The sequence below is a fragment of the Eulemur rufifrons genome, chromosome 8 (genome assembly GCF_041146395.1).
Source record: "Eulemur rufifrons isolate Redbay chromosome 8, OSU_ERuf_1, whole genome shotgun sequence".
NCBI lineage: Eukaryota > Metazoa > Chordata > Mammalia > Primates > Lemuridae > Eulemur > Eulemur rufifrons.
The window spans coordinates 40,710,429-40,736,353 of record NC_090990.1 but is presented as its reverse complement, the minus strand read 5'-3'; the positions used below and the strand labels follow the sequence as shown (position 1 = coordinate 40,736,353).

At 38.5% G+C, this 25,925-nt stretch overlaps 1 protein-coding gene across 2 annotated transcripts in view; it reads left to right on the top strand.

Moving 5' to 3' along the window:
- Window positions 1–25,925, top strand: part of USP24 (ubiquitin specific peptidase 24) — a 125,207-nt gene that overhangs the window by 88,635 nt on the left and 10,647 nt on the right. For both annotated transcript variants that reach the window (XM_069480051.1, XM_069480050.1), the window contains exons 42-61: window positions 1,511–1,655; window positions 3,856–3,975; window positions 4,568–4,693; window positions 5,363–5,461; window positions 6,349–6,431; window positions 6,821–6,962; window positions 7,164–7,283; window positions 7,694–7,914; window positions 8,262–8,386; window positions 9,627–9,768; window positions 10,638–10,788; window positions 12,066–12,161; window positions 12,833–12,936; window positions 14,468–14,581; window positions 17,932–18,028; window positions 20,312–20,428; window positions 20,842–20,934; window positions 22,498–22,600; window positions 24,202–24,323; window positions 25,243–25,356. In XM_069480051.1, the coding sequence (XP_069336152.1) occupies window positions 1,511–1,655; window positions 3,856–3,975; window positions 4,568–4,693; window positions 5,363–5,461; window positions 6,349–6,431; window positions 6,821–6,962; window positions 7,164–7,283; window positions 7,694–7,914; window positions 8,262–8,386; window positions 9,627–9,768; window positions 10,638–10,788; window positions 12,066–12,161; window positions 12,833–12,936; window positions 14,468–14,581; window positions 17,932–18,028; window positions 20,312–20,428; window positions 20,842–20,934; window positions 22,498–22,600; window positions 24,202–24,323; window positions 25,243–25,356 (2,434 nt within the window). The remainder of the gene's footprint in view (window positions 1–1,510; window positions 1,656–3,855; window positions 3,976–4,567; window positions 4,694–5,362; window positions 5,462–6,348; window positions 6,432–6,820; window positions 6,963–7,163; window positions 7,284–7,693; window positions 7,915–8,261; window positions 8,387–9,626; window positions 9,769–10,637; window positions 10,789–12,065; window positions 12,162–12,832; window positions 12,937–14,467; window positions 14,582–17,931; window positions 18,029–20,311; window positions 20,429–20,841; window positions 20,935–22,497; window positions 22,601–24,201; window positions 24,324–25,242; window positions 25,357–25,925) is intronic.

The window sequence follows — 25,925 nt, the reverse complement described above, 5'->3', positions numbered from 1 at the left end:
TCTCATGAAAACCAGAGTTAATTGAGTAATCCTAAAGAAACTGAGGGTTTGGTATTTACAGTGAAAAAGATACAATTTCAGTGATTATTGAAGTGGGCAAGGCATAATAAGCAATGTTTTGTGGAATCTTAAGAGGTATCTTATCACGTATAAATATTTCTCTACCTAGAGATTCCTTATTAGCAAAATCTGCTTTAGGTTAAAAAAAAAGACCTTCATTAGAACCTTGGGGTGTCCTTCAGGCTCTAACTCCCATCCTCATACCTACCCTAGTCTTGTTTTGGATGGTTAGGTACTAGGTCCATGGGAATCTGTTACTAGAGCAGCAGAAATATATGAAAATTTTGATTTTCAGTAAACAACAAAAAATCTTCAGCAATTTTATTTTCATTAAAAGTAGTACCTTCATAAATAAGGAGTGTCTTCTAAAAATCATATACAGTGCCATGAATAGAAGACATTTGTTTCATCCCTCCCCACTGTACTAAATGGAATTCATTTATCACAGTGACTCCCAGCCTTTTTCCACCAAAACCTTAAACAAGAAAGAGATTTAAAATACCCAGAAACTCATTTCAGAAGTAATGCTATTCATCACAATAACAAAACAGCTTTGTAATGTTTAGCCTGTGTGTATGGTACCTCCTTATTTATTTCTTACCCGTCCTTTCCTTTGCAACCCGTAAGTCCGGACAAGAAGCAAAGGATGATGCCAGGGCCATTGTCCTCGGTGCCTGGTGCAGCGCTGACCCAAGAGTCCTGCAGCCCCCTCTTGAATACCTCGTACACTCCATAAGTGCTTTGTTCAGAGGTTGGATCTCCTCTTTTCTGTGTATCCTTCCTAACCTGTGATCCCCTCAGTAATGTAAGGTTGGCCTAGATTGCAGTGAGAAATTACTGTCCATCCCCAAAGCAATTTCTACTAAAAGGCAGGCAGTATAGGAAGCCTTTGGTTTCCTGCAGAATGCTTGCTAGTTGCCTTTTATGTCACTTTGAAAGAATTGACTGGGCAAACTACTTCTACCTCCATTTTTTTCAGCAAAGTGGAAAGCTGATTAGTGTCCTTGAAGAATTTTTGATCTTCAGGCACATATGATGTTTATGGACATCTATTCTGATTTACATAGCTTTCTTTTTCTGCCAGTTAGATATTCACATTTCAGGATGATAGCCATAAAATCTTTCTTCCTACCTATTTTAATTAAAAGATAGTTATTCCATGTTATGTTTATTACGCAGTTCTCTCTTCTCCATTCTTGCTGATCCATTCCTTAGATAGGAATACTCTGGAGTCGTAAGTGAAAGAATTTTGCTACTTTTATCATCAAGCCAAGAAGATATTTAGCTCTAAACTATATTCATCCCTCCTATATTCTTTCTCTGAGGTTAGACCAGACTTAATTATGTTTGAGAAATTGCAGCTCTTATACTTTCATTTCAAATGTTGATTTAGTTTAATGAGCAATTTAAGTAGATCATTGTTGAAATCGACTTGTGTCTTTGTTTTTAGGTGTAGTACAGTGAATAGCCGATTGGCAGCCTATGAAGTCCTTGTAATGTTGGCTGATAGTTCACCTTCAAATCTTCAAATTATTATAAAAGAACTACTTTCTATGCATCATCAGCCTGACCCTGCTCTTACCAAGGAGTTTGATGTAAGTTTTGTAAACCTTGGTGCACTTAATTTTTTTTTTTAGAATGATCTCCTAAACATATAACTTTAAAACTGTGTTTGCATTCTTCTACAAAGAAAGTCAGTGTTATTTTTTGTATACTGTGTTCACATACTTGCCAAATCAATTATAAACTATAGTATCACTCTAATACACTATAGTATATTATAAAATGGTATCCTTTTAATTAAAGAGGAGAGGCATTTGCAAGTTGGTTGGTAGTTATTCTGAATAAAAAGTAGCATTCCAACCTATTTTTTTAATAACTGTATGCTTGGCATAGTGCCAGGCACTAGAGATACAAAGTCAAATAAACATTGGCTCTGCCACAGCACAGGCTATGTTCAGTTAAAGTCAACAGATTTATTGAGTTTATTATGTGCTAAGAGGTGTGTTAGGCTTTTGGAGCTCAAAAATGAAAATATCTAGCCTTCAAGAAGGTCATTGTATAGTGGGAGGGGCTGACCCATAAGCAGATGATTTCCATGTAATGTGATACAGTATAAGATACAGGCATGTCCTGATTGCTCTACTAACATGGAGGGACTTCACTACCACCCGGTAGTGTCTTGGAAGGCTTCCTAGAGAAGATAGAACTTAAAATAGAGCCCTATAGATGAGTGAGCCAATTGAAGCAAGGTGGGAAATTCATTTCATTACAGCAATGAGAAGAATATAAGCAAAGCTATGGAACAGCTTAATGTATGTTGGGATCTGCAAGAGGGAAATAAATTGCAGGCACACTAGAATACCAGACCAGGAACACTTTTAAAGCTGCTTTTGTGTTCTCCTCTAACGTCACAGAAAGTCAGACTTACCCTTTGGATGCCTTGAGCATTATGGAACATATAGGTTAGGCAGGAAACAAAGTGGAGACAGATGTCCTAGATAGAGGAAACGGCACTTGCAAACACCTAGAAACGTGAGAGCACATAAATTGGGAACTGTTTGACTTACCAAAACAGGTAGCTTATAATGCTTTAGTTTATAATGCGCATTTTATGCTGTGTTTTAGCTTTATATGCATTTATTTAATAATCATATTTAAATGAACACTTCGTGTTTTTTCTTAAGTCAGGGATTATACCAGCATAATGATTAAAATATTTGTATTAGATAAATATTTATATTTTTAACACTGTTATGAACCAGTTTTTAAAATTTTGTACCATTCTTTTTTAAAAAATCCATTCATTGAACTACAAATAAAGTTTATTGGTAATTAAATCTTAGAAATCATCCTGCTCTAAGTGTATATCTGATGTTCATGAAAAGTATATAATAGTTAGCAATTCCTCAAGGTCTAAAAGACGTACAGGTTTTTGTCAGCTAGTTGGTTATTAAATGGACACAGATACTTGATATGTGTAGATAACATGATTCTAGTCGTGGAATAGGAACCAAGATTCTGTCCTAATAACATTTCAAAGTGTTTGGTTACAATATCCTTTTCCACTTGGAGAAGTGCCATGTTGGACCTCATCCAAGATGCCTCTTCTGAATTGTTTCTAACCAGAATAGCACTGTAACGGTGTCTGTATTTCAAAACATCTGTAAGTGCAATGAAAGGGTGTTTGCCTATTTATTTAATTGTATGTTCATTAGAAGAAGTTTAATAAAAGAATGTTACCTTCTCTAAAAGGAAGGGAATGAATGTGATGAGCCTTCCTTGACCATCCAGACTGGATGGTCGTTCTTCTTCTTGGTAAATACCTCTTTTTCATAGAACTCCCTCAATTTGTAAATATTTATTAGTATATTTATTTCATTAATGCCTGTCTACCCTCTTAGACTGTAAGTTCTTTGAAATCAAGGATCACGCGCATTTCTGTTCTCTCTTATATCCCTGGCACAGTGCCTGGCACATAGTAGGCCCTCAACAAATATTTGTTGAATGATAATCAAGTTACTACATAAAGAAATACATACCACCTATATGCCAAGTACTTTATGAAGGAAAAGAAACATTGAGATAGTAGTATTTTATAATTGTATTAGCATCTGCAGAAGTACTTCCGTGAACATGGGTTTTGCTAACATGACTTTGATAACACATTGGATGGACAAATCTGTGAGTATATCTCTTTTCCCTCTTAGACATCCCACACAGCTGTAGTGGAAACGTGCCTGTGGCAGAGATGCTAACTCTCTTCTCTACCCTTTCTGTTCCTCTCTTTCCCAGTACCTCCCCCCAGTGGATAGCAGGTCCAGCTCAGGGTTTGTGGGGCTGAGGAATGGTGGCGCGACTTGTTACATGAATGCAGTCTTCCAGCAGCTGTATATGCAGCCTGGGCTCCCGGAGGTGATTTCCTTCCTCTGTCCTGTTTGCTGTGAAAGATATATGTGTTGCCTGAAAATTGGCTCATACTTTTTTGTTGCTTTTATGGTTTGCTAAAGCTAGACATAAGTAGGGATTCTTTAGTAGCTTCTGAAATCATTATAGACATGTTGTAATAAGCTGCCTGTATTACAGATGGACCTGACCTTTGTGATGTTTTGAACTCCAAAGTTATTCTCAAATTCTATTCCATAAAATTACTAACATTTTTAGTATTTTAGATATATGCAGGCTATCATCAACATTTTATAATAATATAGTAAGTAGTAACATGATACGGCAGCAGTTTTGAGAGTATTCCATGTCACACTGATTTCTTGTAGAGATCTTGGTGTTACTAGGCCGGTTTTGCATAATCAAACGGAGGCTTAAAGACATGGTTTGTTCATAGTTACACCAGCTAGCAAGTATTGAAGCTAAGTATCTGCGTAGTCATAGCCACATCCAAACATAATAGCATTCTGAAAAAAGCAGTGCGTGCTCTTGTGCACATGTGTCAAGGTTTCCTGGGAAGCAGTTAAATATTTCTAACTTAATACGTTTCTTTTCTTTATAGGCATTACTTTCAGTAGATGACGACACAGACAACCCAGACGATAGCGTGTTTTACCAAGTACAGTCTCTCTTTGGGCATTTGATGGAGAGCAAGCTGCAGTATTACGTACCTGAGAACTTTTGGAAGGTATCTCATCCAGTACCTCTTTAAAGATACTAGTTTCTTGGAGTTTGGCTACATTTTTTTCTCTAGCGATATGGTTTCTTATGTTTATTAACTCTAGACTAATCCCATTACCAAAGCCTATGAAAGGATTGGGTATGCCATTGTTCTTGAAATTAGTTCTTGGTCATATGATTAGAATGTTGAAAATAGTCGTTCATAACTCCTAAGGATTTTCTAATCTTAATTGTTTTGAATATTTTTCATAATTCTTATTTTAGCTTTTTGAAATATTTGTTCAAATCCTTCCTCTGAACCTGTGCCAACTTCACTAATGCCTTTAAATAGAGAATATTATTTGTAAACATTGCTTTACTACGTTTCACGTACTGGAGGATTACCTTGTGTTTTCCCCCATGGGTTGGTTAGTTTCTAAGAGAGAAACTGTCTGTTCCTGGCCTTAGCTTTCACCCCATACTCACCTCCGGTTTCAGAGGCTTGTTATGATTACAGAGGGACCAGGGGAAAGCATAGAAGGCTGAACACAAGCTAGTCTCACTTCAGTAAAAACTTCCACGTCCTAATAGTGAACTTGGTTTTAGAAGCATTTAAGTACTCTTCCACATTCCCATTCTAGTACATTCAGAAATTGATACTTTTCCTTTAAAAACATATTTAATTTTTGTTATATAGATTTTCAAGATGTGGAACAAAGAACTTTATGTGAGAGAACAGCAGGATGCATATGAATTCTTTACTAGTCTCATTGATCAGATGGATGAATATCTCAAGGTAATAAAAGTCTTACTTTCTCTCTGACTCCCTCAGACTTTAGTAACAGTATCTTAGGATTCGGGGTTGTTGTGAAACTGACAAATCAGAAAGTAATTGTCTTTAACATCACAACTATAATTCGTTTTTTATGGGTTTAAACATACATGGATCACTAGAATTGTATATGTCTTTTCTAAATTTATCTAACATTTGATAGAATATGTAATTCTTAATCTATACTGCACAATAATAACCGTTTGTACCTACATATTTTTGCTGTGTATCCATTGAAGGACTGCTTCAGTGCAGCTAAGAGTGCCTCAGTCACCCGTGAGCTGATGGCCCCATGCAGAGCAGTCCTGGACCTCAGGGAGTCCTCTGGCAAAGGGGACGAGGGGACGAGATTAAAAAGTTATTGGTGGTGATGTTTAAACCCAAAGCTTTCTACCTCTACCTGGTAAAACATGTAGTAAACTTTCTGAATGTCCTGTTACCTCTGTCATCATTGGCCTCTCATCAGTAGGCACAATTTTTCCCCTTTTGTTTTTAAAATAAGTTAGGAATTTATAGTGTTCTATCTACAAGAAAAAAGAGAAGGCTGTAGAGAGTTGCTACTAGCATAGTGGTTATGGCACAGGGAGAAGAATTAGGAACCATCACGGAGAACTCTCTTACCATCAGCTCTGCCTGACCTCCTTCCCCCTCCTCTCTGATTGTTTGCATTGCTCTGACAGTGGTCTGACAATGGGCCATTAACCCCATTTGTCCCAGCTGACACTACCAAAGGCTCATTTTATTTTGGTGGTTAAATAGAAGTCTGTGTTTTAGCTCAGGCCTAAAGAAATTTCTATATACCTGTAAGTTCTAGGGGCATCAATTAAAATTTTAACTTTTTGTTCCAACAGAAAATGGGGAGAGACCAAATTTTTAAGAATACTTTTCAGGGCATCTATTCTGATCAGAAGATCTGTAAAGACTGTCCTCACAGGTTAGTGAAGATATCACTGACATAAAAAATGATCATCATTTTTAAATGATTTTCCTAGTACATTGTGAATTTTGCATTTGTTGAGAGACCTATAAATCTGTCTCCCAGTGGATCTATAAATATTTAATGAATTAAAGTTCTCTGGTTTCTATTTCCGGAATCTTATTGTGGCCTTATGAAAATATTTGTTGAAATTTATAATTTTAAGCAATTCTAAATTGTCACAATTTGGTGTTTTTATTTGGGGTATACTTTTAAAAGGTTGAGAGACAACGTGTTAATTTCAGTGATTAAGAATGTAGTTCCGTGTTCAAGCTCAGGTCATGTGATAATTTCAGGAGTTTTTAATTTCTTCATTGATCAGGGGTTCTCTGTTATCTCCTAATCAGATATGAACGTGAAGAAGCGTTCATGGCTCTCAATCTAGGAGTTACTTCTTGTCAGAGTTTGGAAATTTCTTTGGACCAGTTTGTTAGAGGAGAAGTTCTAGAGGGAAGCAATGCATACTACTGTGAAAAGTGTAAAGAAAAGGTAATTACATTTGCCCTTTTTAAAAAATAAGATTAATTTGGTATTCGTGTGTTTTATGTAAAATCGGTATTGAGCGCCTGTTGTGACTTCCAGTAGATTGTGTCATTACTTGTTTCCACGTGGGTGGGAAAGGCCTTTGTGTTAATTACTTTGCTGTTTTATTTTCTTCACGGAGATAATTGATTTTTTGCTTTTCTTTAGAGAATAACAGTGAAAAGAACCTGTATTAAGTCTTTACCCAGTGTGTTGGTAATTCACCTGATGAGATTTGGATTTGACTGGGAGAGTGGACGCTCCATTAAATACGATGAACAAATAAGGGTAACTTTTTTCTTTTTGAACTTGTTCACAGTCATTAATTACCTCACTCCTCTTTTTCCTGCTTCTGTTTTCAAATTTCACGTACCATGTGAAAGGGTATGAGCTCAGCATTGTGAGGAATACGGCCGTGTGTCTTAAGCAGCTGCTGCGAGTAGAATGGGCAGATCTGTAAACAACAGCCCTCATTTCTAGAAGGCATCCTAGTGATCACTGTGAAAGAAAATGCTTCCCTTAATGCTATTTACACTTCCCCAGACTTAGCCTCTCTGAGATTTTGTACTTGAATTGGAGAGGTAGTTATTCCTAGCTTAAGTTAGGAAAACACATCCTCTTATTTGTACCTGACTTGACTGGGCACTGCTGTGTACATTACTAATCAACATTAATATGGTTTTTTTGCTTTTACATAGTTTCCTTGGATGCTAAACATGGAGCCCTACACAGTTTCAGGAATGGCTCGCCAGGATTCATCTTCGGAAGTTGGTGAAAATGGGCGAAGTATGGATCAGGGAGGTGGAGGATCCCCACGGAAAAAAGTTGCCCTCACAGAAAACTATGAACTTGTCGGTGTCATTGTCCACAGTGGGCAGGCACACGCGGGCCACTACTATTCCTTCATCAAGGACAGGCGGTAAGGGTTTCTCGAGGCAGCACTCGCTCGCTCTGCCCCACCAGTGTCTCTGCTCTGCTCTCCTGCCCTCCTTGGTCATCGTACTTATCGTTATGGTGCAGAGGAACTCTGCATTCTTCTTTGATCGTACTTCATTCTGAATTTTTAAAGCTTGGTGTCACTGTTTTTTCCCCTTCAATTTGAAAAGTTGTTTTAGAAACTGAAGTAACTGTTGTTACGTTTTTCTTAAAGATTTTCGAGTAGTACTCACCTGCTTTATTTGTGGACAATATATATAGAGACAAATACTGGGCATGAGGATGTTTATTTTTTAACCTTATAATGTTTGTCTGCTCTCTGGGATCCAGGGGGTGTGGAAAAGGAAAGTGGTATAAATTTAATGACACAATTATAGAAGAATTTGACCTAAATGATGAGACCCTGGAGTATGAATGCTTTGGAGGAGAATATAGACCAAAAGTTTATGATCAAAGTAAGTATTTACAAATGGATATTTTTCATTAATTTTATCACTTTAGTTTATAGTTTTCTATAAAACTGGAAGTTGTTTTCTTTATATAAAAATAGCCAGAGTCAAAGTGTTCAAGCTGCTCCTAAAAAGTTTTTTTAAATTCCTTACAACAGGAATAAAAGGCAATAGAGACTCCAAAAGGGAGGGGGGGCGGTGAGTGATGAAAAATTACCTGTTGGATACAGTGTACACTATTCAAGTGGTTAGTACAGTGAAAGCCCAGACTTCAGCACCACACAACATATCTAAGTAACAAAAATGCATTTGCACCCCCTAAATCTATAAAAATAAAAATGAAAAAATCCCTGACATTAGCCTTGGGTGGTAAGTGGCCGAGGAGGAATAAGAGGATGAAATGAATATCAAAGAGAAACTAATGAATAAAGAAATTAAACCTTGAAAATAATTTCAGAAGAAACAGTTGTCCACTAAAATTTTTTAATTTCGTTTCCAATTTTATAAAGATGTGAATAATTAGAGAAGACATTCCTAGCACCTGTGCTTTTAAAACCATATTTATTATGCAGTGTGGCAATGCAATGTTTCTCTCCATAACCTCCACCCCCAGAAAAAAAAAAATGAGGAAAAGCACGTCCCAAAACCCAATCAGAGTTTGCCATCTGAAAAAGCTATTTTGCAGAGACCTTAGCATTTCTGAAACTAGATTTTGAAATCTTCTAGGGGCATGTCTAAACATCTACCTGCATTAGATTCACTGTATTAGATTTTGATACCATGCCATTGTAGTCATGCATCTCTCGTCTCGGTGACATTTAAATGTAACATCATTGCCAGGAGTTACCTAGATTTGACCGATCTTTGCAGAAATGCTTAAGTGAGGCCGATTAAGATCCCATCCTGTGCTACAGAACATCTTTCTAATGTTGCTTTCCTTTTGCTTGAACTTAAGACTTCCCTAGGATGCTTAACCTCTTTGCTCCGTTACAGTATGTACAGCTCACTTACTCCCTGCCCCCGTATCACCTTCTAAGTGCAGGATCTATTTAAGTTTAAGAACTGAAGTATCCTGTCTTCTGTTCTAAGCAGTACTCTAAAAAGACTCACATTTGACTTATACTTTGCATTCAACAAATTTAGTAATAGTTACTTACTGGATTTATGGGCCCTTTGTTTTCAATTGTCAAGACAAGAAGAACTTTTTTATTTACGAAGACTTCTTTCTTAATGTCTTATTATAAAGCAAACCCATACACTGATGTACGTCGAAGATACTGGAATGCCTATATGCTCTTCTACCAAAGGGTATCTGATCAGAACTCCCCAGTGTTACCAAAGAAAAGTCGAGTCAGTGTTGTACGGCAGGAAGCTGAGGATCTCTCTCTGTGAGTGTTTCTTCCATATAATTTGCTGTGTGATTTCAGTAGGTGATATTGTGATCTTTTGAGAATATACTATTTGGAATTTAAAGATAATTAGCTAAGCTAAATAGAAATTCTAAAAAGAGTTCCAAAAAGAAAATAAGTAAATACCCTTTCTTTCTTATTTCTCCCTGGTCATTATTTCCATGGCAAGAAGTTATTTTGTATTTAGAAACATGCGTATAAATTACTTCATTCTAGAATTAAAATTTTTTTCAATTTAGAATTAAGATTTTTTTTTTTTAATGTTGGCAGCATTTATTGAATACACTTTATGTCCAAAGCATAGTATTGCACCAGTGCTCAGAAAGTTGTTTTTTTTTAAAGGTCTTGTTGTCAGTAAATTCACCTTTTAATATATTGGATCAGAAAAGTATACAATTTATTTTTTTCATGTAAGAAATGTGATTAAATATGGTTCATTAAATTTGAGAACGTGGTTCAATACTTTGTTACAAGATTTTGAATGTGTGGATCTAAGATCAGTTTATTTCACTGCTTTTTAATGGCTACACTGACTGGAAAAGACACCTCACAGTAATATGCAAGAAGAAGTCACTTTTGTGCTTATTAAACTATGGTACTCAGTGTTAAATCTCATATACCAGTTAAGTAACAATTTGTGTTAAAATTGCCCTATAATTTTTCATCTTTTATAATGTCAAGACTAATTGGAAGGTGTTACATTTTTAATTGACACCTTATTGTACATATTTATGGGGTACAGTTTTTTTAAGTCTAGTACCCTGTTTATGTGAGTTTGGCAAGTTTTAATAACTACTAAACCAATAGCCACTTTATACTCGACAAAGTTTTCTGATTCTGTCTCTTAGGTCAGCTCCGTCTTCACCAGAAATTTCACCTCAGTCATCTCCTCGGCCCCACAGGCCTAACAACGACCGGCTCTCTATTCTAACCAAGCTGGTTAAAAAAGGTGAGAAGAAAGGACTATTTGTGGAGAAAATGCCTGTTCGAATATATCAGGTAAGAACCGTGTAAAAAATCCTAAGGGAGAAAATGAAGGTAGATGTCAAAATTTATCTTGTGGGCCCAGAAGTACTCCTTGGCCTTCCGGATTAGCCGTACCTCTAGTGCCGCATCATCTTACCCACCCTGTCTCGTGAATTTCTTATGCCAGGCTACAGAGCTGGCTGCATAGCTAGTGCCAGGGTGCTAAAAGCGTAAATGTGAACACACACTCAGGATTGGCCAGCCCTGTCACTGACCTGCTGTGCACTCGTGTGATGTCACAAATAAACTGAGTTAAGGGAAATGGGCAGTAAAGAAACTTACTTTACCTGGAGAGAAAAACAAATTAAGGCTCACAACCTAAGACTAATATGTCAGTGATGGCTATTATTTATTGAATACCTGCTTTGTGCTATATGCTTTAAACAAATCTCTAGTTCTTAAAAGACTCTTTTGGAGTAGCAGGTTTTATTCTCATTTTTCAGATGGAAAAACTGAGGTTCAGACAAGGAGAAATGACCTGCCTGTGTCACAGAGCAAGGGTGTAAATCCAGAACTGTCTACCCAGTCCCAACTTTATATACTAAATAATCAAAAACTAAGTAGCTAAAAGCAGAGAATTTAAGAAAAATATGGAGTCTTCCATTAAGGAAGAGAGAATTAAGCCACCTGATACAAGGGAAGCATGGAGTTGGTTGTACTTGGGAAAACCCTGTTTTCCCTTTCTACCCAAAATATCAGGTTAGAATTCACTTGTCCTTCACTTGGTGGTTTTCCTCAATTTCTCAAAATAGTTTGGTTTAATAAATAATCCTTTTTATAGCATCTTATATTTGAAAGGAAGGTTTTCTCTCTCCTTTTATAAAAGTTCAAAGTTTAACGCAGTAACCGCCCTGTGAGTTGTATTTAACTCACGCTAGTTTTGAGCCCAGAGCCTCATGATGCAAAACCTGGACAAAACCCTGCAGTTCGTTTGTGAAAATCTTACTTGTTGATGTTCTTATTGTTATAATTAGTAGTGACAAATTAATTCTAGAAACATGGATTAAATGAATGGAAGTCAATAAATTTTGTTTTTCATTAAATTAGAAAGGATCATTTTGTTTTCAAAGTTTTTATTCTATTGTTATAATAAAACACCGTGGTGCTAAGGAAAAAAATTTTTTCTAGCGTGGCAATGTGTTTAAAAAGGGAATTATAAACCCTTTTACCTACCTATATCACTGAACATGTCCTCCATGTATTGAATATTTTATCTTGTTTCTTTATTAATTGCTAATTTTCTTTTGTAGATGGTGAGAGATGAGAACCTCAAGTTTATGAAGAACAGAGATGTGTACAGTAGTGATTACTTCAGTTTTGTTTTGTCTTTAGCTTCATTGAATGCTGTAAGTAGCTAGTGGGATTGTTAGTAAAGAAATAAGAAAGGATTACAGTTAAATTTCTTTTAGCTAAAGCATTCGGTGACTCATCCTCACTCTCACTTGTTAGCCTTCAGGTTAGATACAAAAAAAGTCTCCCATAAATATGCCCTTATTGGGTGATATTAAACTGCAGGCAGCATTCGGAATGTGTAACGTAGATGCCGAGTGGGTGTGGGTTTCCACATACTGGCTTTAAGTGCCCTTGTTTACATTTTTATGAAGAATCTAAGAGTAGCTATGAAGTTGAGTAGCTGTGAGATCATGTCAATGGATACAGGGCTTTGTGGAGACTTCAAGTACTTTTTTTACTTGAGTAATGTTATAATTATATAATGGTACTTATATTTTGGGTTATAATTTGCCAGTAAGGGAAAAAAATGTTCTTGGTCTCTTGATTTCTTAACATACTATGGTCTAAAGGCTGTATTTTGAGAAGATTTGATGATAGAAATGAAGAAGATGTCTTCTCTTAACCTTTTAAAAAGTGTAAATGGAAATTATTTTGTAATGAACTGGCTAGATTTTTCTTCTTATTATTTAACTTCATCATGTATCATTATTCAGTTCGTAACAATGTGTAATAATCTGTAAAACTTGTATGAAAAATATCCTCTTTTTCTCTCCCTTTCTCCTAGACTAAATTAAAGCACCCGTATTATCCCTGCATGGCAAAGGTGAGCTTACAGCTTGCTATTCAATTCCTTTTTCAAACTTATCTACGGACAAAGAAAAAACTCAGGTGAGGAGTGACATATTTTGATAGTCTGTTGTGACAAGAGACACTGGTTAATTCAATTAAAGTTGAATTTGTAATTCCAAAACACTGTGAAAGCAGCTTCTGAATTTACTCAGATGACTAAGACATGATCTTTATCTTTAGAAACTTCTACTCTAATGGGAAGGATAGAGAAATACCTGTGATGCAGGCATAAGTTCTGCATGTCTTTGAGAAGTGGGCAAAATCGTATCCAGATGTGGAGATTAGGGTAGGCTTTAAAGACATTGATCTCAAAGGATTCTGAAAGGCAAAAATAGAGAAACACAGAGGAATGATCCTAGGCGGAGGGAAGAACCTGAGTAGCAGATGAGACTTGCCTGAGGAACCAAGAACCACTAGTTATATTGTGCTAGTCCACGTAAGGGACTCGTTTGAGCTGAGACCGGACGTTGGGTTTGGAACTTACTGAGTCCCCTGAGTGCCAGAGCAGGGAGTTTGGGGTTTTTCATGAGAGATCAATGAAGATTTTTGAACAGGGAAGTATGTTCAGAGTGATGCCTTAGAAACTCCGACATTGACTATATCCGCCTGATTATTCGTTTTTATCTTCAGCACCTGGTAAGGTGCCTGACACATTATAGTTCTGGGTAAGTAGTTCTGTGAATAAACGAGTGATAAATGGGAGGTAGTTGAGCAGTGGTTTGTAGGATATACCTAGAGTGAGGGGAGACTCGGGGTGAGGAGACTAGTTGAGCGCCTACAAGTATGGAGAGGTTTTGGGACAGATTTTACAGTCAAGATGCTCTTGAGAAGAAAAAAAATATAATGTCAACTTCATTTTTATATGTGATAATCAAAGACATATTAACTGGTCTCAGTCTTTAGTATTTGACTGAAAAGAAGAAATGTGTTCCCTTCAATACCGGGAGTAGGATTAACTAAGGGAATTTAATTGGTTACTCCGTCTGTGAAATTTGCCCATGCTATTTACACATTACACAGTTTCCATTTTGTTTGTACTCACCATACTGGGCATTGGGGGGCTTAAGGGAGGTGGTGTGACATTACAGGTACTATAGTCATTACACCTTTTTTCTGCCTGAATATTTTTATTCAGTAAAGTAGGATATAAATGATTATTGCAATAAAGTATAAAAATATCAATGTAAGCTATTCTGAAAGTGTGCATTTTGTGAATATAAATTAATTGAGCAAAACAAAATGCTACACGTCAGGCCTTTTTTCCGATTGAAGTTCTTTGATGCAAATACAGAAGATAAAAGTTAAAGTCTAAGACTTAAGCTTCTTCACGTTTTTGTCAGGAGTGGGGAGGACAGTTCATACCGCAGGTAACAGAAGAATGCAAAGCATTGGCTTCTGGGATATACTGAGCCCCGTTGGTGGGCACTTGTTGAGGTTTTTCTTATCCCTCCACCCCACGCGCCCTGGATGGATGGAGGGATGGGTGGACATATGGACGGATAGCAGTGGCACTCCATGGGGTTATTTGCCAGGGCCATACTCCTAACATTGCTGTCTGCTTTTTTTAAAGGGCTGACACTGAAGAATGGATTGCTACTATTGAAGCATTACTTTCAAAAAGTTACGACGCTTGTCAGTGGCTAGTTGAATATTTTATTAGTTCCGAAGGACGAGAATTGATAAAGTAAGTGTCAAGTTCTTTTAAGTAAGAGAAATTTGTGTCTCTTCCAATGATTTAGAGAACTTTCTTATAACCCTTTTTATTTCACCTTGAAACTGTTGTTCTGATTGGAATCAATTTTAAGCTCTCTTCCCTGAAGTCATGAAGAAATTATTCAGGTCACTCGAAAATCATCTGTGTTGGACTGGACTCAAGCACATGTTCCGTTGCAAGAGCATGTGAGGCAGCTCACCCACTAAGCGCTCACAGGCAGGTCCTAGACCCCAGCCATGGCTCAGGGGGGTCAGGAATGCAAGTCCCTTCCGTTAGGGACTCACAGTCTGGTGGCAGGAGGTTACTACACAGTTCACAGTATCGCCTGTGTTTGGATTCTAGCTAAAATATTATTCTTCACAAATCTGATAGTATATTAACTATGATAGTATATTTACCTATGTACCTATCATTTAAAAAATTGCCTTTTCTGGTAAAAATTCAAAATACCCCAATCCCCGTGAATGTTCGCACCTCACTTTCAGTCGTCCTCATCAAGTCAGCTCCTCTTATCCTTGAGGAGTTGTGCATTCTTCTGGGAGACCCCGTGAGCACTGCCTTGATGTTCAGTGTCTTGTCTCCTTTCTCCCCAGCGGTCTCTTCCTTCACTCTGCGCCAGCCGTACCTTCTCCTCACCCCTCTGACTTCCCATGTCAGCTCACCTCACTTCTGCTGAGTGGCCTGGCCTCAGACTTCCCTGAGATAGTACAGATTAACAAATGGGCACCCCCGGCCTCCGGCCCAAGGTCCATGTACCTACCAGAGTCTGGTCCCGTCTTGCCCTTTCCTCATATTGTTACGGAGGAAAGTGTCCTCGCTTCTCTCAAAATGAGTCTCTCTACACATGCAGACCTTTTCCAGGAAGTTGGCCCTTTAATTATGTCACTCTTATTCCTTCATGATTACCTTGTAGAATTTTCTATCAGGTTACTTCTGTCATCATACAGATATGCTCTGGTATCTTTAAACTTAAACACGCAGGGAATTCGGAAATGCACGTCCCTTCCCACAAGGCAGTCACAGTCTGGTGGTGCGTCAGAGATCTGATCAAAGCCTTGATCTTGTCCCCTTCATCTCTGGGCCTGAGCTCCAGATGTTTACTTGGCTACTTAATGTCTCCACTTTTTCCTCCAGTATCTCTTTCAGCAACAGAAGTGTTCTTTCTGAAATAAATTAGGTCACATCACTTCTCTGTTCTTTAGTGGATTCCTGTTGCACTCGTAATAAAATATAAAATCTTTACCATAACCCTTTGTCCTTCCAGGCTCACTCTGTCTCACTTCCTGCTTGCTTACCTGGCTGGAGTCATCCTGGCTTGCTGGTTTCTTGAACGTGCCGGGCTTGTTTTCCGGCCTAAAGATCCTGGCACCTGTTGTTCCTTCTGTCTGGAACACTCCTCTCCCCTAATTCCTAGTGAGCACCTTCTCCAGATGTCAGCTTAAACATCACTTATTCAGAGAGGCTGTTCCCGATCACCCAGTCCAAAGGAGGTTTGCCTGCGCATCTCCTCCACTGAACTCCAGCCTCTTGAGGGCAGAAGCCAAGTCTCTTTGGTTCCTTTTTGTTTGCAAAGAGCCTGCCTGGCAAATAGTAAGCACTCAGATATTTATTTGCACACGCATGCATATATCCATTTATCTTTGTATTCATGAGGAGAGAACGAATAAACATTTCTTTGAAGTGTTGTATGCCTGTCCCTTTAGAGTTTGTATTAGAGATGGCCTTTCACCCATTTTTCTAGTTCAATTCCAAAATCTTTTCCCAATAGGACTCCCAGGTATTATGCTAGACATTAGAGTGTCATAGAGTCATCATCGATGCATTTGGAAGGAACATAGCATATATTTTGTTCATTCCCTATATCCAAGGAGGCTTGCTTTTATATATCTCCAGAGATATTCTATAATTTCTTTGGGAATATGTTTTGATTTCTTAGTATTCCTAATGGTCAAGAACCCCAGTGAATTACTTCATCTGAATTTTTCCTGATAAGAGTTTATTATAGTTTGTTTCTTTCTTTATGAAGACCAGTGACTTATCACTATCAAATTGCTATGATTTCACGTTTGAAGAATTAATCTTTTTTCTCTAATCACTTATTTCTTTAGAACCTTTAAGATATCTTAGATTGCCATTATTACAACTAAAAATATATACACTGCACTAATATTTTAGTAACTGTAAATGTGGAGAGGATATTGTCTTTTAGATCAGCCCCTCAGTATAGTCCTTTTTTTAGGCAATTTTAAAAATACTATTATAATTGTAAAAAATTAAATTCTTAATATTACTTACAAATTGATCCAAAGAATTCAGACTCCTGACATGAAGGATACTTAACATCTTTTAAGAACTTTCATTGTGGAAAGTGTTAAACATACACAGAAGTGGACAGAATGGACCCTCTCCCATACGCGTTCCCCAGCTCAGGTTGTCGGTATTTTGCCAGTCTTGTCTTACCTGTCTCACACACACACTCACATGCATGTGAGTATTCTCTTTCTTTCCCTCTGAAGTATTTTAAAGTAAATTGCAGGCAACATATAATTTCACTATAAATTTTCAGCATACATGTCTAACAGATTAAAGTTTAAAAAAATACGCACTTTACCATTATCACACCAAACAAAATTAATAATTCCTTCATATCATCTTATACCTAGTCCATGTTCAGATTTCCCCCAGATGCCTCAGAAATGTTATTTTACCATTAAATTTGTACAAATTGGGATCCAGCGAGGTCCACACATTGCCCTTGCTTTATATGTCTCTCACGACTCTTTCAGTCTTCAATATTCACTAGTTCCTTTGACCCATTACCCCCCTTTTTTTGAGCCATTTATTCTGGGAGGAGACTGGCCATTTGCCCTGTAGAACTGCCCATATTCTGGATCTGTGCATCCTCTTGGCGCCCCCTAATGTGCTGTGAGAGGGCGTGTGCGGCACTCCCCTGTAGGTTTTCTTCCCAAGAGAATTAATTGTACCTGAATCGGATCAAGCCTCTGGAGCTAGGTACCGTGGGAGTTATCTTTTTAAACTTTTTTCTAGTTGTCACTTAGAATATTATTGGACTTGGAACATTGCCCTGTGTGTCTGTTTCAAAATAGGCAGCTCCTACGTAGCATTCACAGTTACGGGGAGTGAGCAAGAATGCAGTGCCTCAGGAAGCTCTGCCTGGCCCCTGAGCAAGCGCTAGTGCTCTCGGAGACTCGAGAGCATTGAGTCATTTTGTTTCTTGCCTATTAGGTGGGACCTGCATTGGGAAGGCTGGGTTTACAGAAGTCTGACTTGCTTTTTCACACCACGTTTCTCTCTCTTAGGATTTTCTTGTTGGAGTGTAATGTGAGAGAAGTACGAGTCGCTGTGGCCACCATTCTGGAGAAAACCCTAGACAGTGCCTTGTTCTATCAGGATAAGGTCGGTCTCATGTTTAAAATTTTATTTATATATTCTGTTTTTACCAGATGTTTTAAATTGCAGGTCATAAGAAAGAGAGCCTAGGATTGGAGTCTGGTAATTTTGCCACATGGAATGCACCTTCTATGAACTGACTTTCTGGTACACACCAGGGTAGAAGTCATTTTGTGCCTTCCTCCTTATATCCCAGAAACCAGGATAGGCTAGGAATTGAGGTCTGCTTTGGTCTGCTTCAGGATTTTCTTTCTAGAACACTCCCTGTTCAGAGTCCTTTCTCAAGAATTTGTATTAGATCTCTCTGAACTGAGACTAACGTGGGTCTAGCAACTCTAGTCTAGACCAACAGACGTCTTGAGCCACCCCTGGCTTTGTCTCTTTCCTCATGAGCTATTTTCCTGATCTAAACCTGCACATGGCAACCAAACCAAATAGTGCCATTCATCCAGGGGCATTGGCCAAAGAATGAATGGTCCCTTCATGGGTCTCCATTATTTCCTAATCTTTGTCCTGTTTCTCTGAATTTCTTCTGGCCTTATTTTCTGCAACATATTTTCTGGTTCACAACTAAACATGTACACGTGGTAAAACAAACCTTGGTGTTCATTACCATCCTCAATCCCCAAAGATTTTAAGTCTTAGGGAAATAAATGACATACATTGTAAATCTAATTATTCGATCTGTTATCAAGTCTTAGCAAATACAGCAGTTACTTCCCAAGTTTGCTGTTTCAAACAGCTGACACTACATGGAAAACTTTGAAAAATGTTGTTTTCAGAACAAATTGGCTCCTTTATAAACATTGGCTGAAGGCAGTGTGTCTCAATAAACTAAATGCAAATTTTAGGAATTGCTGCTTCAAATTCGGATGTAGAGTTTGCTCTGCAACCTTGAACAAGTCCTTTAAGGAGGCTGTTGATCCAGCTACAGTGCCTGGCACCCAAGCATTTAGTTCCTCGAATAAGGAGGTGAAGTATGCCCTTTAGGAAGGTCCTAGAAGAAGACTGTCTCTCAATTCCAGGAATTATTAGGGAATTGAGGTTTACTGTAAGACAGTGGCTTTTGATCAGCTTGAATAGCAGAACCATTTTTTAAACAAAACCTTACCTGGATGCAGAATATATAAAATAGGTCACTGGGAGTTGCCTAGGACAGTTTAAATACCATTGCTCCACCCCTGTAGGAATTTCCTAAGCTGCATCAAGAATCCTTAACGTAAGGACCATCTCACTCACCTCCTTCCTCCCATGTACCAGCTCAAACAAAGGATAAAGGCAGCGTTAGTGTAGTCCCCCTACAGCTGGGGTCAGGCTGTGGCATATCACCCACCAGCCTCTAAAGGCACGACACAGGGGTGGAGAGGGAAGGCAGTGGAGGATGTAAGCGTGGAAGCCATTTGCTCAGCATCTGCCTGGTACCCAGCTGATGTGTTTTCATGTCTAATTTCTCCTCCATAATGGAAACGGTACCTCTTGCCACTCCCCTACATTGTACAGTACTTTGAAAATGAAGTGCTACATAAATGCTAGATTTTACTGTATTTATGATGGGTGTGACAGGATGGATGGGAATATTTCAAAAGTCTATGAATACCATCTTCAGAGGAAATGAACTAATAAGAATAGTAAGCCTGGTCTTAATTTTCAGATCACAGATGGATTTCTAGGGACTTGTCCAAAAGCAGTTGGGGTGGGAGGGAAAGAAGAAGCAATGTCATAACCAAAACGGTTTCTAAACAAATAAAATGTTTTTCAAAGCTTTCCATGAGGCGTCAGCGGGCTCTCAAGTAAGTTCACGGTTGAGTGGATATCACCGTTGTCATTCTGTCAGGCTGTTGCTCTCCATTTGCTCCATCGGCTTGGTTTCTAGCACCTATGCCTGTGTCTGTGTTTTTTATTCTTTGCATCTGTGACCATGTGAAGAAGCAGCATAGTGGAGGGCGGGATTCAGAAACATGTCTCCCCCACACCCCGCCTTTTCTTAAGAGACAGAAATTGGCTCTGGAGAAAATGTGACTGTTAGTAGAATCGTGCCTTTGACTCTGAAATCTAGGAAACTAGACTTTCCTTGTAATTACTGCTGCCAGCACCAGTCTTTCCCCGGAAGGTAAAACTGAGGATTCTGTTTTTGCTCTCCAAAGCATAAGTCCATCTGAATCTTGAGACTGGATTGTATCAATCAGACTTTCCTTTTGTTCTTATGGTGGTTTACTTCAAATTAATCCTGTTACAAATGTCTGTCTTGCATTCTTTTTCTTTATGTAATTTTATCTTTTCTCTAACCAGTTAAAAAGCCTTCATCAGTTACTGGAGGTACTACTTGCTCTGTTGGATAAAGATGTCCCAGAAAATTGTAAAAACTGTGCTCAGTACTTTTTCCTGTTCAACACTTTTGTACAAAAGGTAAGTATCGTTTTTCTAATATCTTTTCCTAATACAGCAGATTTATAATCTAAAATTTTATACATGGAAAAGTTTTAGACTATATGGTATGGTTTTATGAGTGTTTCTTCTTAAAAATCTTAACCTGTAAATTATATTACTTGCAAGAATTCTGATACAGGTAGGTATAGTTACTCATTGGTAGCAGTGGTAACACTTTTCATTAAAAGCGGTGTTAGTTGTTCAGTAGCCATTGTGAAGCAATGTGAGGCTCCAGAGTTTTTCGGTTAGATTTTAACAAGTACTTTCTATATGTGAATTATAGCATTTAAAAATATGTTGACTCCTTAAAACATCTTAATTTAGCTGCGTTTTTAAAACACATTTTTGTCTGGATAGGAATATAATTTGTCATTGTCAATATTTTGTGACAGCAAGGTATCAGGGCTGGGGACCTTCTTCTGAGGCATTCAGCTCTGCGACACATGATCAGCTTTCTCCTCGGGGCCAGTCGGCAGAACAATCAGGTGATGCTGCTTGCTTTGGTGTTCCTGGGGGGATGGTCGTGGTGTTCGTTGCCACTTTGCTTCTCTTTGCAGGTGGTAAATATTTTTAATTTCGTAAGAGTCCAGGTACTAGTGCTACACAGACTTTAAAATTCTTTGGAGTTCAGTTATTTTTACAACTTCTTCATAGAATTTAGTAAAATAACCCATGGAAATGACTACTTAGCATTTCAGTCAAAATGTGAATTGTGAGTGTCACAGGAGGGAAAGATGGATTCTGATGGGAGATTTCACAAGCCTTCAAGGAATAGATGGTATTGGGGTCCTCTGCTTCCTCTCTGGGGCTGTGAACAAGGCTATTTTGGTAGTGACAGGTTGTTCTAAGTCCAGTGGTGATAAAACAGCCAGAATTCAAATGTGAAGTTGTACTGCTATAAACTGAATGATGTTGTACATATAATACTCTTCATTCAAATGAAGGGAAGTTGTTTTGTAATAATAGGGTTGGATGGATCCAAAAATGACTCTTCTGTTTGAAGTTCCTATATTGATGTGTCTCTCCCATCGGTTACATTTTTTTTGTTTGACAAATTTAAAATACATAAAATGTTAACATGCGGTAATGATGAGTACTGTTTATGGAGCACTGATATGTACCAGATACAACTGATCACTTTATGGTATACTTTTATATACTTTTGATAGTCACAATTCAGTAAAAATTAGGTAGTTTCATCCCCGTTCTCAGGCAAGAATTAAAACACAGAGATATTAAGTAACTTGCAAAGGTCTCAAAGCTAACGTATAGGTGGAGCCGGAATTCAGACCCAGCTGTGCCACTTTCAAAGCCAGAGGCTTCTCCTGTGTGTGATACATCACATAGGCAGTTTTCCGGTCTTTGTTAAGGGAGACAAACTTGCCACCTAGGCCTCTTTGCTTCCCCTTTATTATTAAAATCAAGTACTGACACCGTAACATGCTGTGTGTCAACACTGTCTTGAGATTTACAATATCCCTTTTCCTCTATAATCTCTTTCCTATGTAGGACTCCACCGACATTGGCGATTGATTTAAATTTACTGTAATTCAGCTGCACATATATATAGTCAATATTATTTTGCATTTATAGAGCACATTTTCACTTTTAATATTTTATTTGGTCCTCAAAATCACAAAGTAGGCAGAACACGTAGCCTTACCTTGGCCATGATACGAAGAGGCCAGGTGGTAGTGTTCTGGTAGCCAGCCTGCCCACAGCTGTACAGCCCAGTGAATGGCAGTGGCAGGGCCACACCTCCAGCCTCAGAGGTTCTCCTGCACAGGAAGATTCCCGGGCACGTCCTAGGCACTCAGTACCTAAGGTGAAAACATGAAGGGATTGGTTTTAGGATATGAGTTAATGTGTCTGGGGGGAAAACCCTTTGAACTAGCTTAAAACCTGTGACCTTTTTGTACTTTGACCTCTTATACTGCCAAGCATTGAGAAATAATTGAGGCCAAGAGTATCATGAGCCAGAAGATCTTCTCGTTTTGTGGTATTTCTAACCACAACACTAATGTCCACTTTATCTTCTCTGATGACAGATACGTCGATGGAGTTCAGCACAAGCACGAGAATTTGGGAATCTTCACAATACAGTGGCATTACTTGTTTTGCATTCAGATGTCTCTTCCCAAAGGAACGTTGGTAAGCTTTAACATAGCTTACATCCAACAGAAAAAGGAAGAGACTGAATTTGTCAAGCATGGAGAGCAATAATGTTAGCAATTAAATGGATATTACCTGTGTCTCATTTGGCTATTTGATAATTGAGGAGTACTTAAACTTTCTGTTTTAAATCATGTTAAGCTTCACCTTATTTTATTAAGTTGTCACAAGAGAAAGTGAGTCAATCATTTATTTGGGGAGGTGGGAGGATATATGAGTATTATTTAAAAACACTAGGATTAAAGGCTGATTCAGAGTTCATTCGTCACCAAAATTTGAGCAGTTACTATAGTGGGAAAATCAGCCAAGATGTGTCTTGGAGTCTCCTACCTGTGTGAACCTTGACCAAGCCACCTGACCTTTCCCATCCTCAGTACAAAATAAAAATATTGAAAACATAATTCCCCAGGTATAATAAGGATTAATGAGATAAATGTTAAAGTACTTTGTAAAACCAAAGGGGATTCAAATGTAAATTATGTCATTGAAATATATTTGAATATAAGGTATAGTCGGTAGCATTTCCTGTTTTGTCACCCAGAACCAGTAGCATAGTCATCATTTAATATAATGAAGGCACAAATTGTCCTATATGATTATCCAAAATCCTAACCTATGTGTGTACTATGTTCTTACACTGTTTCTAGGCGTTGTCATGACAGTAGCAACAATAGTAATAATACAACAAAGCAGCTGAAATGTATTCAGTGTTTTTTGTGTGCTGTGCCTTACTTGGTGCTTCAAATGTATTGTGTTTAATCCCCACAGCAAACCTGTGAGGGTATTATCCCCTTGTGTAGGGGAGCAAACTAAGATACAGAGAGGTTTAGTCACTTCACAGGGCTCCAGGCTAGTTGGTGGCAGAGCAGCCAGGATATGAATGTGAGCTCTGACGCCTGGGGTTGCGCTAGGTGGCACTTTAGTGTCCCCTGGCTAGGAAGATCTAAAGGCAGGACATGGGGTAAATATCACAGGCCACGATTCTGAGAGAGAAACGCTTATTGATTCTCTAAAGGAATGCTGGAGGAACACAAGGATATGGTTGTAAGCAGAGTTTGCTTACTAAACTCTAACTCATTCATCTAAAAAGACAAAGCTACCTAATTTCTTGAGTTCAGACTATTTTGTAAAAGAAAATTAAAGTGCGCATTCTTGTTTTTCTAGCAAATGAGGTCACCCCTTCCAAATGGGCTGATTCTGCTTAGCACAGGTGGTGTTGGCCATTATTTGAGGACAGTTGTTTGAGGAGCAAAAGTGTCTTGTCCACTGCATCCTCAGTGAAAGCCTTGGGCACTTTCTCACGTACTATCTACATTTTACCTCTTTGAAAGATGATCTTGAGTGGAGTTACTGGGAGTCCGCAGCTACACTGTAGGCATACACTGAAGGAAGTGGGCAAACATTTTCTCTCAACTGCATGACTGGCTTCCCCGCTAGACCGTGAGGGACCAGCTTGTAAGTTCTCAGCAATGGTGTGTGAATCTCCAGAGAGTCATGTTACCTTACACCTGCCTGTTTTGTGGAATAACGCCAAGTAAGACAGATTTTGTTTTGTGCTTTGCTTCTCTGGTCTCCTAAAGCTCCTGGCATATTTAAACAACGACCACCTGTTAGCATTGCTCCCTCAAGCCCTCTGCTGCCCCTGCATGAGGAGGTAGAAGCCTTGTTGTTTCTGTCCGAGGGGAAACCTTACCTGTTAGAGGTATGTACTTGTTATTCTAAAGCCATTTTCTTTTTACTTTAGTTACTTCTCCTATTTGAGGAAAAACACCCTTTTTTATTAGTTATATTTTACATGTTGCTCTGATGAAGAGGGATATTGTTAAGAGAAGAAATGATTCTTTCAAATTGATTTTTCTTCCTGTGTGTAAGTCAAAAAGAAATAATTAGTGGAAGAGAATATTATTAGTCCTCTTTTCTGCCAAGAACTGTACTCTAGGCCCAGTCCGGCCAGCTACTCTCCCATGCCCCAGGGAGGCAGATGGCACTTCACCAATCAGAATCACTCAGTTTGTTAGAAAGGGCTTCCTCCCCCATCTTTTCTGCATATCCCTGGTCCTGGAATGCTGCAGCTCTGAACCTCGGGCATTTGGAATTGGGCTGCTCCCAGCTCTCCCTGTGTGGCGCAGCCCCATCCCAGGCTCCTCTTCCCCCCAGAGCTGGCCCTCGTGTGGACTTGATTTTCCAACCCTCCTTCCAAAACCTGATTTACATACGTATGATTCTATGAACAATATACATTCTGGTTTTTAAAATCACATCAACAGTGTTGCGCTACATCTCTCTCTCTCTTTTTTTTTTTTTTTTTTTTTTAGCTTAATATTTTTGGGTCCATCAGTGATTATTTTAATTTTGGAGGAGAGATCATTTGCCTTTGAAAAGCTGATGAAAGTGACTGACTCTTTCCCAAACAAAAGTGCACATTTGCACAAAGTTGTGTAAAATTTCAGACAGGTCTAGACACCTTGAAATCTATCCATAGATTTGCATTTAAGAAACCCTGTTTTGATTCAGTGTTGACGGTCTTAAATCTGAGTGAATTTCAGTTAAAGTCAGGAAGAGCAGATTCATTGTTAACTGTGATACAGAAAGAGCTCACCCCTGTTACTTCCTCCCCCCAGGTGATGTTTGCCCTGCGAGAGCTGACAGGCTCACTCCTGGCGCTCATGGAGATGGTCGTGTACTGCTGCTTCTGCAATGAGCATTTTTCTTTCACTATGCTGCATTTTATTAAGGTAGGACCTGAGTTAAACCTAGCAGTAGCCAGATGGCCTTCAGTGGAGGCTCTGGGAGAGCATTCCTTGGCTCCAGGCAGTATGCTGCTTTTAGTAGCCTAAATTGTTTTTTCTAATCATAAAAGTAGTGTAGGCTTATTTTTATTAGTTTGTAATTACATAGATAATACGTTACTACATTCTCTTTGTGAAGAACTTAAGCATACAAATGAGGCTACAGTCTCCTTTAACCACCACCAGTCGTCCTCGTCCCCTCCTCTCCACTTTACCCCAGGGGCCAATACCATCACATTGGCATGTTTCCTTCCTGGCCTCTGGGTGTGAATTCACACTACACATGTTAGTTTCTGCCCACAGAATTTCTGCATACTTTTCTGCCTGCACCAGTATTTATCACAGTGATGTTGACAAGAAGCAGGTGGTTAGTGGATTATGTCTTTAGGCTCTTGTTGCGATGTGTTTTGCCCTCAGCCTTTTTTGTACAGACCTATATCAGACGTGATTAAGTTCCCGTCTTTGCTATTTACTAATTATGTGACCTGGGGCAGTTTCCTCGTCTGCAAAATGGG